Consider the following 16,166-nt stretch of genomic DNA (forward strand, 5'->3'; position numbering starts at 1 on the left):
TAAATGCGTATTGACCCATGATCAACATTTAATTTTTGAGAACTAACAGTGTGAACCTTAAAAGAGTACTAAGCTGAGAGGGAATTGCTAACAGGCAATCACAGGAGGTCCACAAGAAGAGATACCTGCACCAGGCATGTAAGATTCTCAGACTCCTATCATCGGGCCATACTCTTTTCTGCTCCTCCCCCAGGCTCTACCATTTTCAGTTTGCAGACTAACACAAGCAGGTTCAGAAACCACTTCTTCCCCAAAGACCATTCTTTCCTTCCCCTCTATCCATACCTTACCATCCACACAAAATCTGTGCAGTGTTCCTCTTCAATTCACATCTGTATAGTCCTATCTACAGTGGTATAGGATAATCTGTATATTATCTGTATGATTCCATCTGTATTTATCACATTTATTTATACCATATATTTTTATTTGCCCTGTGCATTGTACTGCCATAACTACATTACACATACATGCATTTCCCTAGTTAATTTATCTACTCTGCACATATCTATTAACCATCTTTACTTACACTAGCTGTAAATAACTGCATCTTATCTCTAAATACTGTATTCTATACAATCTGCACATGTTGCACTTGATTAGATACCAAACTGCATTTCACTAGTTCATACAAATTTAATTTAAATGTATTGCTTGTTGAACGGTAGGTCTAAGATAGGTCCAGGTCATAGGTCGTGTCATAGACAAACGGTTTTCCAACACCAAACAGTGTAACATTGCTCGCGCTGCGGAGCGAGGAGACGGACACAAACACTGAGGAGAGCAAGATTTATTCAAGGGAATACCAAAATCATGATCGAAAGGACAGGCGTGGGTCAAACCAGGAGGGCAGCCAGAACAGGTAAGGTAAACGGGCATTTCAAGAATAGACTAAACACAACGGGGAAACACGGAACGGATAACTGAAACACAGAGCAGACTCACGTAAAACAGCGAACAGGGATGAACAAAGCATAAGCCGACTGGTAGACAAAACAACTGACAACCAGACAGGGGAAATACAGGGACTATATGAACACGGAACTAAACTAGGGACAGGTGCTAACAATGATGACAGGGGCGGGACTAATGAGAAGGGTAATGCTGCAGGCCGGAGCCCCTGTGGGCGTGGGTAAAGGGCGTATCATGTGTCAATCATTTTCGATTGCAGCCAATCAGATACTAGACTTTCGTTGTCAATCAATTTTTATTAAGCCAATTATCAGCCAGAGTTAGCTGTCAATCATTTTTTACTGCAGCCAATCATCTTAACAGATCTGCCAAATGAAGGCGGAAACTGCACGGAGAAGCTCTTTAAACAGAAGTATATGCCGCTCTTACACAAAAGTAGCTGAATAAAAACATTAGAAGAGCCATGACTTTAGACATTTTAAAATCAAAGTTTAAAATACTTCTCACTTATTTTTCTGGAACGGCACTTTAATGTTTTTTCCTTTATTGCACGTATTGCATCATTTGTACATCATGTAGCGAGTGTAAATTGGTAGCGGAGGGGAGGTGTAAATGGACACAAATTATGTATTATATCGCGATCGATCGCCATGTATAAGCGCCTCCGCCGAGCAGAGCGTTGAGGAGCGATTTCGATTGGAGGATCGTGCTCTATTTTTTATTATTAATTTTTTTGCCGATGCTGGTCCAGCGTGTCGCGTGCCACTGATTATGCCTCGGCGTGCCAACGGTGGCCCGCGTGCCATAGGTTGCCGACCCCTGCTGTAGAGCCTTTGAATATTATAACCATTGTCGAAATTAAGCTCAGCAAGTAAAGTAAAAGAAGGACGCGATCACACAGTCTCATTGAAAATGTAGGAGTTAATGAATAAAGTGCACCAACGCAAAACCCGTGACATAATCCAAATAAAGTTTGAAGACTAGTATTGTTTTGATATAATCAAATGACGATGGAGTGTTGGGAGTTATCGGACAGAGTTGATCAAATCAGAGTTAATCCAACTCAATGACTCCCGCAAAGATGTAATTAAACTCTGCCCACGAATTTCTCTTGGCGAAAGATGTACACGGTGAGCATACAATAGCTAGCTCTATATAATTATGAGGATTATAAGCAATGCCTGATTATATCAAAACAATACTGGTCTTCAAACTTTATTTGGATTATGTCACGGGTTTTGCGTTGGTGCACTTTATTCATTAACTCCTACATTTTCAATGAGACTGTGTGATCGTGTTCTTCTTTTACTTGCGCTACATTACTGGTCACATCTGAGCTTAATTTCGACAATGGTTTTAATATTCAAAGGCTCTACAGCAGGGGTCGGCAACCTATGGCACGCGGGTCACCGTTGGCACGCCGAGGCATAATCAGTGGCACGCGACACGCTGGACCAGCATCAGTTAAAAATTAATAATAAAAAATAGAGCACGATCCTCCAATCGAAATCGCTCCTCAACACTCTGCTCGGCGGAGGCGTTTATACTTTGCGATCGATCGCGATATAATACTTAATTTGTGTCCATTTACACCTCCCCTCCGCTAACAATTTACACTCGCCATATATATGTATGATGTAAAATAATGATGCAATACGTGCAATAAAGGGAAAAAAACATTAAAGTGCCGTTCCAGAAAAATAAGTGAGAAGTATTTTAAACTTTGATTTAAAAATGTCTAAAGTCATGGCTCTTCTAATGTTTTTATTCAGCTACTTTTGTGCAAGAATGGCATATACTTCTGTTTAAAGAGCTTCTCCGTGCAGTTTCCGCCTTCTTTTGGCAGATCTGTTAAGATGATTGGCTGCATTAAAAAATGATTGACAGCTAACTCTGGCTGATAATTGGCTTAATAAAAATTGATTGACAACGAAAGTCTAGTATCTGATTGGCTGCATTCGAAAATGATTGACACATGATACGCCCTTTACCCACGCCCACCGGGGCTCCGGGCTGCAGCATTACATATATGGGACTAATGGGCGAGGAATAACAGAAAACACGAGGAACAGACATTGGAGTGACAGCGGGGAGAGGGGGGCGTAGCCCCACGTGACAAACAGTCATAAACATTCATTTGATACCGTCTGTCATTGTATAATGTCATGTATGATTCCAACGAATACCTGTTTAGGACTTTAAACAGCTAATTTGGTTACCCTGTAAATCAAGCTAGCATACTAAAGGACAAACACATTCAAGTGAATGGTAGTTAGCCCAGCAGGTAGCGAACTATGGAAACCAGTTTGACGGTCAGCATACCTTGCTGTTATCTCGCTTACAACCTCAATAGTGGTCGCCTTCTGATCGGAAATAAACCTCCAAACTCCAAATTTACACAAAGGCTTGGCATAATCACAAATAGTTGCCGATGGTAGCACATGGTTCACATTTATTTACAACACGTAGCGAAAACAAATGCTCCTTAAATGTCCAGTGCTTGAAGGCGTCTGTCATTATTGCTGCTTGAGCTGAAACCAACCGCGCGCTTGCTGCTCCAGCACAGAAACAAGCGGGAAACGGCGATATAGGGCTCAAAGCAATAAAAATATAATTAAATATTTCGCAAAGGTTTTTGTTTATATTTTTAAAATGTAACTAAAATTGTAATTCTTAATTTTTCCAGTAACTGTAACTAAATTACATATTTTCTCATTGTAACTGTAACGAATTACAGTTACACTTTTTTTGTAATTAAATTACGTAACGTCGTTACATGTAACTCATTACTCCCCAACACTGCATATGAGTGAGCAATTGTTTGTGTAATCATAGTTTGGTTTTTATTATTTTATAACATTTTTATTATTATTATTAATTTTTTATTGTACAGTGTCCTTGGGTCTCATGAAAAGCGCTTTATAAATAAAATGTATTATTATTATTATTATTATTATTATTATTATTATTATTATTATTACGGTAATGTGCAACTTTCTACTGTTGAAATTGATATGTGCAGCCTTGTACATTTTCAATCATTGTCCTCAAAACCTTAGCTATCAGAAAATGTTTACAGAGTACACTAATATATGACAACATGGCTGAGTATTTTGACTGTCTTGGGTCATTCTGATGACACTGATATGTTCATTCACATAAACAATTTTGGGACATGAAGAGTTTGAGCATGTGACGGGCTTTTGCTGAAAATCCACTGTTTGGTGCTGGTGGTACGAGTTGTTTTGAGAAATGCACTTACTATTGCGCAAATTTTCACGATGATTCAAGTAATGCACCAAACTGACTGACAAACTGTAAATGAATTAGCTGTTAGGGATTAGTGGCATAAATATCCACTGCCGAAACACTCACACATCGTGATGATGTCATCTTTGTTTACAAGCGTTGAAAGAGAGTGGTTAACAATGAAGCTAGCAATTAATAACGTGGCGCTTATAAAGAGTGATCACTGTTCTCCCAAGAACCTCATAATTAGGTAGTTCGATTCTGTTCTGCGACCACGGAATTGTGCTAACGGGCCGCCCAATGGAGGATGGGTTCCCGTCTTGGTCCTCCCGAGGTTTCTTCCTAATCCCCACCCTATAGGGAGTTTTTCCTTGCCACTGTCGCCTTTGGCTTGCTCATTAGGGATATGGACCCATAGTATTGTTAACCAAGTAAATCCTGTAAAGCTGCTTTGTGACAACATGTGTTGTGAAAAGCGCTATATAAATAAATTTGACTTTGATTTTGACTATTCCAAGGATTGTCACATTTTATTGTCAGGGATTTCTTAGTGCAGTCAAGTATAGTCAAGTGTACATTCTCACTGAAGGCATCAAAACTATGAATGAACACGTGGAATTATGTACTTAACAAAATGGAATTAATGAGCTTCCACGAATGAACCCTGATAAGGCACACCTTGTAAGGAATGCCACCTGATCTCCACCTAACCAGCCTCACCTGACCCTCATCACCACACCCCCTGTATCTCTACTTAAACGCCCACATTCCACTTCCTAGTCGCGAAGTAATGCCGACTCATGCCGCGTACCAAGCCTTTCTATTACCTGTCTGCTTTCCTGTGTTCTGACCCTCGCTTACGTCCCCGACCTTGTCTCCTGCCTAGTCCCTCTGTACCTCCTGACTTCTGCTCCCCCGGTATGACCCTGGACTGTCCTGACCACGCCAAGAAAATGCAGTTGCTACTAGTCATAGTGCTCGTGATACACCTGCCTGTTTCTGTACCAGCGTCTCATTTCAATAAAAGCGGTGTTCTTCCGCATTTGGATCCCTCTCTGCCTGTTCAGTACGTTACACACCTGAAAAACATTTCAGGTGACTACCTCGTGAAGCTCATTGAGAGAATGCCAAGAGTGTGCAAAGCAGTAATCAAAGCAAAGGTGGCTATTTTGAAGAAACTAGAATATTAAAACATGTTTTCAGTTATTTTACCTTTTTTTGTTAAGTACATAACTTCACATGTGTTCATTCATAGTTTTGATGCCTTCAGTGAGACTCTACAATGTAAATAGTCTGGAAAATAAAGAAAACGCATTGAATGATAAGGTATGTCTAAATTTTTGGCCTGAACTGTGTGTATATATATATATATATATATATATATATATATATATATATATATATATATATATATATATATATATATGTATATAACTATATATATATATATATATATATATATATATATATATATATATATATATATATATAGTTGCAATCAGAAATATTCAACCTCCTGATCTCCAAAGTGTCACGTTACGGTCCACGACCCCTCCCTTTTGGGCGTGTGTTTAAGTTTTATGAATGAATGTTCGATTTATATAGCGCCTTTCCAGATTCGCAAGGCGCTTTACAATTTAACACAGGTACAAGTCACAGACAATCAATCACACACACACCGGCGAGAAGCGGCAGCCAATTGCGCACAGCGTACTCTCTACCGGAAGCCACAGCCCCCTGGGGGACTGAATGGGGTGCAGGAAGGGGAGAGAGGACAGACCCTAGTGGCAGAGCACCATCCACCACTGGGCATACAAGCACACACACGCACATACACAGACACAGACACTACTTTTTATTGAACATAGAGACACAGACACACACTCAGGGAGAATTTTTTGTTGACTGCCAATTTACCTAACCTCCATGTTTTTGGACTGTGGGAGGAAACCGGAGATCCCGGAGGAAACCCACGCAAACACAGGGAGAACATGGAAACTCCACTCAGATAGGGACTTGAACCGAAGACCCCAGTGCTGAGAGGCAAACGTGCTAACCACCAAGCCACCGTGTTGCCCGTAAGTTTAAGTTGTCTACGTCTGGTTGTCTGCGTCGGTGGATCTCCGTGGGTGCGGTTACGTCTTGTGTTAATCCGTCTCACCTGTGGTTCGTCTCGTCATCACTCGGGACTTATGTGGTTTGTCTATTTAATGTGCGTTCGCGCAGTGTCCCATGCTCGTCTTTGTTTGAGTCTTACATGTTCATTGTAATCGTGTTTCATGTGCGCTGTCTGCGCTTTATTTGTTGTAATTAAAGTGACATTTGTTTTTCATGTGGGACTTGTGCCTCATACTTCACCCTGCCGCAATCGTCACACAAAGATATTAGAGATGTGGATGAAAGCAAATGACAATTAATGACAAAAAACCTCATTAAACAACAAACAGTATTTATTAATACACATGAGTTATTTTGACAACAAAAGTTGACTTAACTTTGAAGTTCAAATGAAAAATGTAACTCTTTGTACACATGTGCATGTGCACTATTATTAAACCCCCTGCTTCAATACTTTGTGGATCATCCTTTAGCTTTTATAACTTCCAACAAACATTTTTGTACTAACAAGCTTCTTACACCTCTCAATTGGAATCTTGGCCCATTCTTCACGTGCAAAAGCCTCTAGTTCAGTGATGTTTGATGGCTTCCGTGCTGCAACTGCCTTCTTTAAATCCCACCAAAGATTTTCAGGTTTAGATCTGGCGACTGAGAAGGCCACTCCAGGATCTTTTTCTCAACCAAGCTTTGGTTGACTTGGAGGTGTGCTTGGGATCATTGTCTTGCTGGAAGGTCCAATGACTGCCAAGGTTTAATTTGTCAACAGATGCCATCACGTTCCTCTTTAAAATGGCCTGGTATTTCTGAGAATCCATGATGCCAGGTACACAATGGAGATTGCCAGTTACTGCTGCAGAAAAACAGCCCCACATCATCAATGACCCACCTCTATGTTTGACTGTGGAGATGGTATTCTTCTGGTCATAAGCCTGGCCTTTTGCACGCCAGACATACCGTTGGTCCATATGTCCAAACAGTTCCAGTTTGGTTTCACCAGTCCATAGAACTGTCTCCCAAAACTCTGTAGCCTTATCCAAATTCCTCCTGGCTTATTGTAGTCGATGTTCCTTGTGGTTAAGAGTGGAGTGCGTCTTGGAGTCCGGCCATGAAGTCCTCTTTTATTCAGCGCACATCTTATAATTGCTACTGAAGCATTTGTTCCAGCCTTCATCAGGTCATCCTGTAGGTGGCTTGCACTCACACGGGGGTTTTTCTTAGTTGTCCTGACTAAGTTGCTAAGGGCCCTTGATGAAGGGCCCTTTTGGCTTTCTTCCATGGCCAGGCAGGTTTGCAGCTGTTCCATAAGTTTTAAACTTCCTTATAATGCTCTCAATGGTGTCTCTTGGGATGTTATTTTTTGGGAAATCTTCTTATACCCAAGGCCCTTTAGGTGCAAGAAAGAATCTCCTTTCTCAGCTTTTGTGGAAGCTCCTTTGTCTTCCCATGATTGCAACTCACCTTGAATTCCTTCATGGGTGGGGTTTACACAGCTGAAGCAAATGAAGGATCATTATAGAGTTCTCAAAGGCTTAGTTATGTTACAACTCCACTTTAGTCCATAAAACCTGTCAGGAAGCTTTAAAAATCAAATTATATAGGGGTTGAATAATTGTGACATATAACAAAATATACTGTTACACTGTTACACACAAATACTATATCATGCATTTTCTGTTCTGATTTTATGTATGACTCAACTCATAAAGAAGTGATCCAAAGCAGAATCTTGCTATTTGAAAAAACTTATATTGATAAATCCTTAAAATCTTTGGGGGTTTGAATATTGAATATATCAGACATGTGAACAAGTCACTAAGTTGCAAGTAACAAGTAAGTCTCAAGTCTTCACAATCAAGTCTCGAGTCAAATCCCAAGTCAATACAATCAAGTCTCGAGTCAAGTCCCAAGTCAATACAAGCGAGTCTCGAGTCAAGTCCCAAGTTTTAAACTTCAAGTCCTAGTCAAGTCACCAGATGTAATTTCAATATTTAACACAATTGATGGCGTTGATTAGTAGTATATTAAGTTAGTCAGATTAACTAATGTTAGGCTCAAGTCTAAGTCAAATCACAAGTCTTCAGTGATGTTGTCGAGTCAAGTCACAAGTCATCAGTTTAGTGACTCGAGTCAGACTCGAGTCCAAGTCATGTGACTCGAGTCCACACGTCTGCAGGAAACATTGTTGCCCATGAGAAATGGAGAAATTATTATAACTGTCCCATTAATCTCTTTATTAATTATATAGTTAGTTTGTTATCTTTTTAGGTAATTACATTAGGATTAGGATGATTTCTGGGGTGGCTTTGTCATGGGTTAAAACATTCTTGCTGAGTCATGTTTGTGATCTGAGTTTGAACGCAGTTTGTGCCCAACCCTGTTTTGTTCTGTGTAGGTTTAGTACTCTGTCAACCTTCAGTGGTGTATTATATTCCAGACACCAGATCTAATCTAGGCAATCTACGTCTAACCTAATGTCTTCATAATAAAGGCCTTTTCCCCCAAAGTTCTCAAATTCAGTTTTCTCCCACGTTCACTTATTACAAAACAACACTGAATCGCCCTTCTATGAATGAACTTTATTCATAAGCAATGAGCTAATAAAAAACATTCTAGAAAAAAATACCAGTGCATTGTTTCCTGATGTAACAAAACGAGGCCACATTTTTGTGTTTAAAAAAAAATTATATTCTGCAAGTCACGTATCCCAGTGACTCAGCTTTAAAATATCAAGTTTCAAGGGTGCTTGTAGATGTATATATAACAGGCAGCAGGCCAGGCGTGTGTAGGACATACTGAAGAGAAGCAAACTTGTGCAGTATGCAGTTCCGTTTTGAAGTGCAGATGTTGGTGGTGTTAGTGGTGGTGTTAGTGGCTCCCAGTGTGAGTGAGGGCCGGGTGCTGAGCAAGTGTGAGCTGAGGGATCTGCTGAACACGACTCTACATGTGAATGTGTTGGACTTCAATATCACCAAAAGTGAGTTAGGCATCTGCTCTCAATACAATTCAACAACTGGATAATAGAATAAGGCTAGCTGTTTGCTACCAACAATACTGCTGTGGTTTCGTGATCTACCATTTAACTCCATCTACCATTTACCATTTATCTCCTTTCCTTCCCACAGTTGTGTGCATTGCTGAGCTGAACTCTGGCTTAAATACCAGTGAGATTCGCAATATCACTGTTCCCAGTGATGATGATGATGATGATGCCTCTCCTGAGAGAGGACCTGCTAAACGTCATAGAAGAGGAAATAGTGATTATTCCAGTGAAGAGGCAGAACACGATTTTGATTCTTCAACAGTGAAAGCACCCACTACTCCACAGCGTAATGGCTCTTTCACTGGAGGTAGGTGACATCGGTCCAGTAATAACTGCATATAGGTCAAGCCATGAGGAATCCAGTGAGAAGAATGATGCCCAACCTGACTGTGATTCTTCAACAGTGACGACGGCGGCACCTGCACAGAAATCTCACGATGGTCCACGCCGACCTAGGTCTGCCTATGGGTTCAAAATGCACGTCTCTGGTGGCGGCCATCATGGATCCAAGTCTGGTCACAGCTCCAGCAGTGAAGAATCTGATGAGACGGAAACGTGGACGCTGTACGGTTTGTTCCAGCTGCCGGATCGTATAGCCTGCTCTTCAGGAAGGCCACACTCACTCAACCTCTGCAATATAACCTGCGATAGTGAGTACATTTGAAAACCACACCTCAGTCCTGCATTTTGAACAATTCTTACTCAGCAAACTTCCATTATTTTTCTCATCGTAGTGAAGGTGTCCTAGACACTGCCTGACTGAAATGTCTCTTTACAGGTCTGACAGATGATGACCTCAGTGATGACATAGCCTGTGTTGGGACCATCCTAACTAAAGCGTGAGTAAAACTCAGTCACATCATTTTAGTATTTTTATCAAAAGAAATTTCAGACATTTGCAACCATTTTCTAGGCAGATTTTAATACATAGAGTATTACTTGAGTATGAAAAAAGCTTCCTCTGTGGTGCTCTTCAAATAGGGCTCTTTATATTTCGACAAAAATCCAACGCACTCAAGATGTTAATGTATTACAAAACCTTTAATATCACTGTTGAAGTTTTTGCTTTTGTTTGTGTTCCATAAACACACCATCCCTGTGCTCTTTAAGCTGAGCAGTCTTGGTTAGTGTTAGCATATTCCATTACTATTTAAATGGGGAAATTACATTGTTGCATTTATCTTACTTTTCAATGTAAAATAATGATCAAAATATATCAAATGTTTTGTGTATGCACAGATTTTCAACCGGGAAGCACCGTGACTCCTTTAAAGAGCTCTTCCAGAAACTGTAAGTATCAAAAACACAATGAAAACACCTCTCCTCTTCAGTTTTTGGTCTAATGATGTCCATCGTTTGTGGCTATAATTGTTGCAAATATCAAATTGTAGAAGCATTGAAACAAAAATGGATCAAACAATAGTACCGACTTTAACAGTATGTTTACATTTCCTGAAACACAATGTAGTCATGTGAACTTCGTAGAAATGTCCAAGAATTCCTACACAATGTATTTTCTCTTTTGCAGTGGTTCTGTTTGGCAGCAGAACAAGTGTGACAATGTGGTTGATGTCCAGTATTTCTCCAGCTGTTGATACTGTCGGCTGTCAGCGCTGATACTGTCATTCTCAACCAGCCTTGGCTTTGCTATCTGTAGGTCTAGAAATGTTACTAAGCTCCTTACAAATAAATGTTTAGCTGCTTGCAAATAAAAATATTCTTACATGCAGAATTGCAAGTATTTGGTCAGTATTGTGATGCCTTGTGTGGCCCAGAAATACCCACTGATCAGCAATTGATTCTGAGAGATAGAAATCTGAAGAGGTGGTTCTGACCCAGCAGTATAATCAGTGGACCTTAGTATTTTAACACTGACAACCCTTGCAGTAATGGACCCTACATGTGTGGTGTCATCCAAATAAATGTTCTATGGCAGTTCTATGACATAAGTTCAGTTCGCAAAAACACTATCAAATCGAGAAGGGGTGGAACATTAAATGATACATTCTTTCTGTGCTCATTTACATACACAAAATTGTATTAGCCCTGTAGTTTTGATATGAAAATGACCTTCAAAATGGCATACAGCTCCTGCTAAACAAATAAGAACCAGTAACCAACAGTGACTCAGGAGAAAGTGACTCAAAGTTCCTTGATGCATTAAGTGTTTACGCTTCATTTCAAACGCGCCCTCATGTATTCATTACTTGCCGCCCACACATTGGTCACTCACTGCTGCTAATTATCACGTGTTTAGACAATTGTATTCCTTCCCGATTGGCATCTATAAAATAATATAGATATGATATGATATAATAGCCTTCATACACAGAAAACAGGGTTTGACCCCCTATTCGCTAACTTACATCATGGGATGTTAGAGGAAACTGCAGGAGATCGCCTAACTCAGCTGTTAACACTGAGCAGATCTGTTACGTAGGGCTACGCCTGTGTTGATATGCAGAATGCATTCAATTGAAGTTCCACATATGACCACTAGATGGATCTATTGCGGTAGTTAATAGAAGGTCAGAGATATATATATGTGTGGCGAGGAAGTCGTGTAGCACATGTAGGTTGAAGTTGGTTTAATAAAGCGGAACACAAGTTCATTATTACAACTATGTTTATTGACTGAGTTCATAAACAACACATGGTACCAGGAGTAAAACTTCGTGTCAGACAACAGAATTAACCGAAGATGGAAATGTTGAAGCCACCGGAGGGACTGAAATTGGTCGGAAATGTGGACAGCAATTGGCGGTCTTTCAAGCAGAAATTCGAGCTGTACTTGTCCGCCACGGGAATGGACAATAAGCCAGGGCCAAGGAAGATTGCATTGCTGCTCACGGTTGCGGGTCCCCAAGCTATAGAGGTCTTCAACACATTCGAGTTTGCCACGGTTGATGACAAAGAAGACTACAGTAAGGTAATAGAGAAATTTGAAGCGTACTGCTCTCCAAAAAAGAACGTTGTGTACGAGAGATATGTATTCCGTTCACGACTGCAACAGGCGGGAGAAACATTTGATTGCTTTATGACTGATTTAAAACTAAAGGCACAGTCATGCGAATTTGGGGATTTGAAAGATTCCATGGTCCGCGATCAGATAGTTTACGGAATACTTGATAAAAGACGAGGGAGAGAATGCTAAGAGACGATAAGCTAACTTTGGAAGAGGCGGAGAAAATATGCCATGCTAATGAGCTAGCGCAACAGCATGCAAAGACGTTTGCTGATGCGAGTACCTCCGTAGTGCACGAGAGTGCTAGAGTAGCAGTCGTCAGAAACAAAATGAAAAGAAATTATCAACAAAAGAATAACAAAGACGCAACAGGCTGCAAACGATGTGGTGGAAAACATGAGCCAAGACAGTGCCCTGCATATGGCAAAACATGTGCAAAATGCAAAGGAAAAAATCATTTCGCCAAACAATGTCTAACCAAAGAGAAATCAAGGCCAGTGAGGATGGTTGAGGAAACAGACCTAAGTGAGACTTTCTTCGTAGGCATGGTGTCATGTGAAAATGCCGAGAACGGGCAAGCCACAAAAGCACAAGAAAGTCACACAGAAGATGACAACTGGATAGTCTCACTGCCAATAAATGGAGCTTTGGTAGCACTTAGAATTGACACAGGTGCGCAAGCCAATTTGATCAGCATGACAGAAATCAGCGAAATGAAAGAAAAGCCAAAAATACTCAAGAAAACTGTGCAGCTGAAAGATTATAATGGAAAAGAAATAGAAAGCAAGGGGCAGTGCAGACTGAGAGTGACGGTGAAGAACAAGGAATTCGATGTGCTGTTCTCTGTAGTACCTGAAGGTCGAGAGTCACTGATAGGAGGGGTCACCTCGAAGAAATTAAATCTGGTGAGAAAAGTCTACCAAATCAACTGTGCAGAAGCTGTGATGACACACGACAGCACAGTTAACTCTGTGGTGCAACGTTTTCCTGATGTATTCAAAGGACTGGGCTGCCTTCCATACACATACAAAATTCAGTTGAAAGAGGATGCGCAACCAGTGATCCACGCACCAAGGAGAATCCCTGCACCACTGAGGGAGCGCCTTAAAAAGGAACTGGACAGAATGAGTGAGATGAAGGTGATCACAAAAGTTGAAGAGCCTACAGAGTGGGTAAACTCTATGGTGTGTGTAGACAAAAAGAACAAGAACAGAGAGCTGAGGATTTGCATGGACCCAGGAGACTTAAATAGGAACATAAAACGTGAGCATTACCAAATACCGAAACGTGAGGAAATTGCAAGTGAAATGGCAGGTGCCAAGTATTTTTCAAAGTTGGATGCAGCACAAGGATTCTGGCAAATTAAGCTAGATGACAAAAGCTCACGATACTGCACATTCAATACGCCCTACGGTCGATACAGATTCCTGCGGATGCCATTTGGCATAATTTCAGCATCAGAAATCTATCATCGTGCGATGGATAACATGCTTGAGGGTCTAGTAGGGGTTCGTTGCTACATTGATGATCTAGTCATATGGGGTTCCACCCTACAAGAGCACAACGAGAGACTGACAAAAGTCCTACACAGGATATCTGACTATGGACTGAAATTGAATCGTGCAAAGTGTCAGTTTGGTGTGCAAGAAATAACATTCCTCGGAGACAAGCTGTCTGCTGAAGGCATTGAGCCGGATGACAAAAAAATAAAAGCAATTCTTAGCATGCCACGCCCCACAGACAAAAAAGGGGTACTCAGAGTGATGGGGATGATCAACTTTATTGGCAAATTTATACCCAACCTATCTGTGAAAACATCAGCACTAAGGGACCTACTGCGTGACTCCACCGAGTTCAAGTGGACAACAAGGAATGAGCGAGAATGGAACGCTCTCAAGGCAACTCTGACCAAGTCCCCTGTGCTTGCGTACTATGATCCAGCAAAGAGACTGAAGATTTCAACGGATGCGTCGAAAGATGGTCTGGGAGCTGTCCTCCTGCAGGCAGGACAGGGACAGCGGACACAGGACAGACCGGAGGAACAGACAGGGGGAAAGCAGGGCCTGGAGACCGGGGCACGGCAGGGACAGGGGGACCAGAGATGGGCCAGTTGCCTACGCTTCGCGATCAATGACAAGAACTGAAACCAAATATGCTCAAATAGAGAAAGAGTGCTTGGGATTGGCCTATGGACTAGAAATATTCCACGGCTATGTCTACGGGCTTCCCACTTTTACTGTCGAAACAGATCATCGCCCCCTGGTGTCGATCATCAAGAAAAATCTCAACGAGATGTCGCCCAGGATCCAGCGACTCATCATGAAATTGCAGAGGTATGACTTCGAGTTAGTATACACTCCAGGCAAACACTTAGTGTTGGCAGATGCACTGTCACGAGCACCTGTGATGAGTGACGTGAGTTCCACTGAAAAGGAAATTGAAAATCACATCAACATGATAGTTGAGTCCCTTCCAGTATCTGACATCAGAGCAAAGCAAATAAGTGATGAATTGGACAAAGACAAAGTATTACAAACAGTGATCAACAATATGCACAGCGGATGGCCCAGGGGTTCCTGTCCAGAATACTATCACTTCAGATCTGAGCTAAGTGTGGCAAATGGACTGTTACTGAGAGACAATAGAATTGTCATTCCATACAGCCTTAGGCCAGAGATACTTAGACAGCTACATGAGGGACACCTTGGAATAGAGAAGTGTAAAAGGAGAGCCAGAAGCGCTGTGTATTGGCCTGGCATTAATAAGGACATCGAAAACATGGTAGGAAAGTGTGAAACATGCAACAAGTACCAGAGCAAACAGGCAAGGGAACCCATGATGATTCCAGATCTTCCCATTGCTCCTTGGGAAAAAGTTGGAACTGACCTGTTTCATTGCAATGGGAAGGACTATTTGCTAGTCATTGATTACTACTCAAATTTCCCTGAAATTGCCCTGCTCTCAAGCACAGCTGCCAGTACTGTCATTATGCATGTGAAGTCCATATTTGCCCGGCATGGAATACCAAAGACTGTGGTGAGTGACAATGGTCCTTGTTACAACTGCAAGGAGTGGCAGCAGTTTGCGAGCCACTATGGCTTCAGTCATGTCACATCCAGTCCTCAGCATGCTCAGGCAAATGGCAAAGCCGAAAAGGGGGTGCACATCATCAAACAGATTCTGAAAAAGACCACAGACAGCAAGTCAGATCCTTATTTAGCTCTTCTAAGCTACAGAGCTGCTCCGCTTGAATGTGGTTTATCCCCAGCAGAGCTGTTAATGAACCGCAAGTTACGCACAACCCTTCCCTGTTATACAGACATCAAGTACAACACAGGGATACAGACAAAATGGGAGAGCATGACATGGAAACAGAAGCAACGTTATGACAAGTCAACTAAACCTCTCAGTCCACTTGCCAAGGATGACGTGGTACGAATCCAGGATCAAGATGCATGGAACAGGAAAGCAACTGTTCTCCAGGAGGTCGGACCTAGATCCTATGCAGTAAAGACGGAGGACGGACATGTGCTCAGGAGGAACCGCCGCAGCCTTCTGAAGACAAGAGAGACTTTCACAGAGACTGAGGAGGAATCTGATGCATTCACTGCAGATACAGCATCAAATGCAGACGATAATGGACATTTGCAAGTGGATACAAGCAATGTTCAGTCGGACTTACCTGTCCTGAGAAGATCTGGTCGACAAATAAAAAGACCTGATAGATTGGACTTGTAAGAGGATGGACTGAATGTTAGTTCATTATTATTGTTGTTTAAAAAAAAAAGTGATTGTTGACAATTGTTGATGAATGTTTAAAGTATCTTTGTTAATGTTAGATCTAGAAAAGGGAGGATGTGTTGATATGCAGAATGCATTCAA

The 16,166-nt window shown here is 41.4% G+C and overlaps 1 protein-coding gene across 1 annotated transcript; it reads left to right on the forward strand.

The window, feature by feature from the left end:
* The first annotated feature begins 9,051 nt into the window (after positions 1 to 9,051).
* LOC143493451 (uncharacterized) lies at positions 9,052 to 11,051 on the forward strand. Its single transcript, XM_076991872.1, has 6 exons — positions 9,052 to 9,253; positions 9,402 to 9,626; positions 9,724 to 9,969; positions 10,098 to 10,158; positions 10,559 to 10,609; positions 10,848 to 11,051. Exons 1-6 carry the CDS (start codon positions 9,097 to 9,099, stop codon positions 10,912 to 10,914), a joined length of 807 nt encoding a protein of 268 aa, XP_076847987.1. The 5' UTR covers positions 9,052 to 9,096; the 3' UTR covers positions 10,915 to 11,051.
* The last annotated feature ends 5,115 nt before the right edge of the window (positions 11,052 to 16,166 follow it).

This window comes from Brachyhypopomus gauderio, unplaced genomic scaffold, assembly GCF_052324685.1.
Source record: "Brachyhypopomus gauderio isolate BG-103 unplaced genomic scaffold, BGAUD_0.2 sc86, whole genome shotgun sequence".
Classification (NCBI taxonomy): domain Eukaryota; kingdom Metazoa; phylum Chordata; class Actinopteri; order Gymnotiformes; family Hypopomidae; genus Brachyhypopomus; species Brachyhypopomus gauderio.

Bases quoted from the DNA above. Each gene is read 5' to 3' on its own strand.
- LOC143493451 (XM_076991872.1), top strand. From the start codon at position 9,097: ATGCAGTTCCGTTTTGAAGTGCAGATGTTGGTGGTGTTAGTGGTGGTG. The intron at 10,159-10,558 runs GTGAGTAAAACT...GTGTATGCACAG, and splicing joins GGGACCATCCTAACTAAAGC to ATTTTCAACCGGGAAGCACC. The intron at 10,610-10,847 runs GTAAGTATCAAA...TCTCTTTTGCAG, and splicing joins AAAGAGCTCTTCCAGAAACT to TGGTTCTGTTTGGCAGCAGA.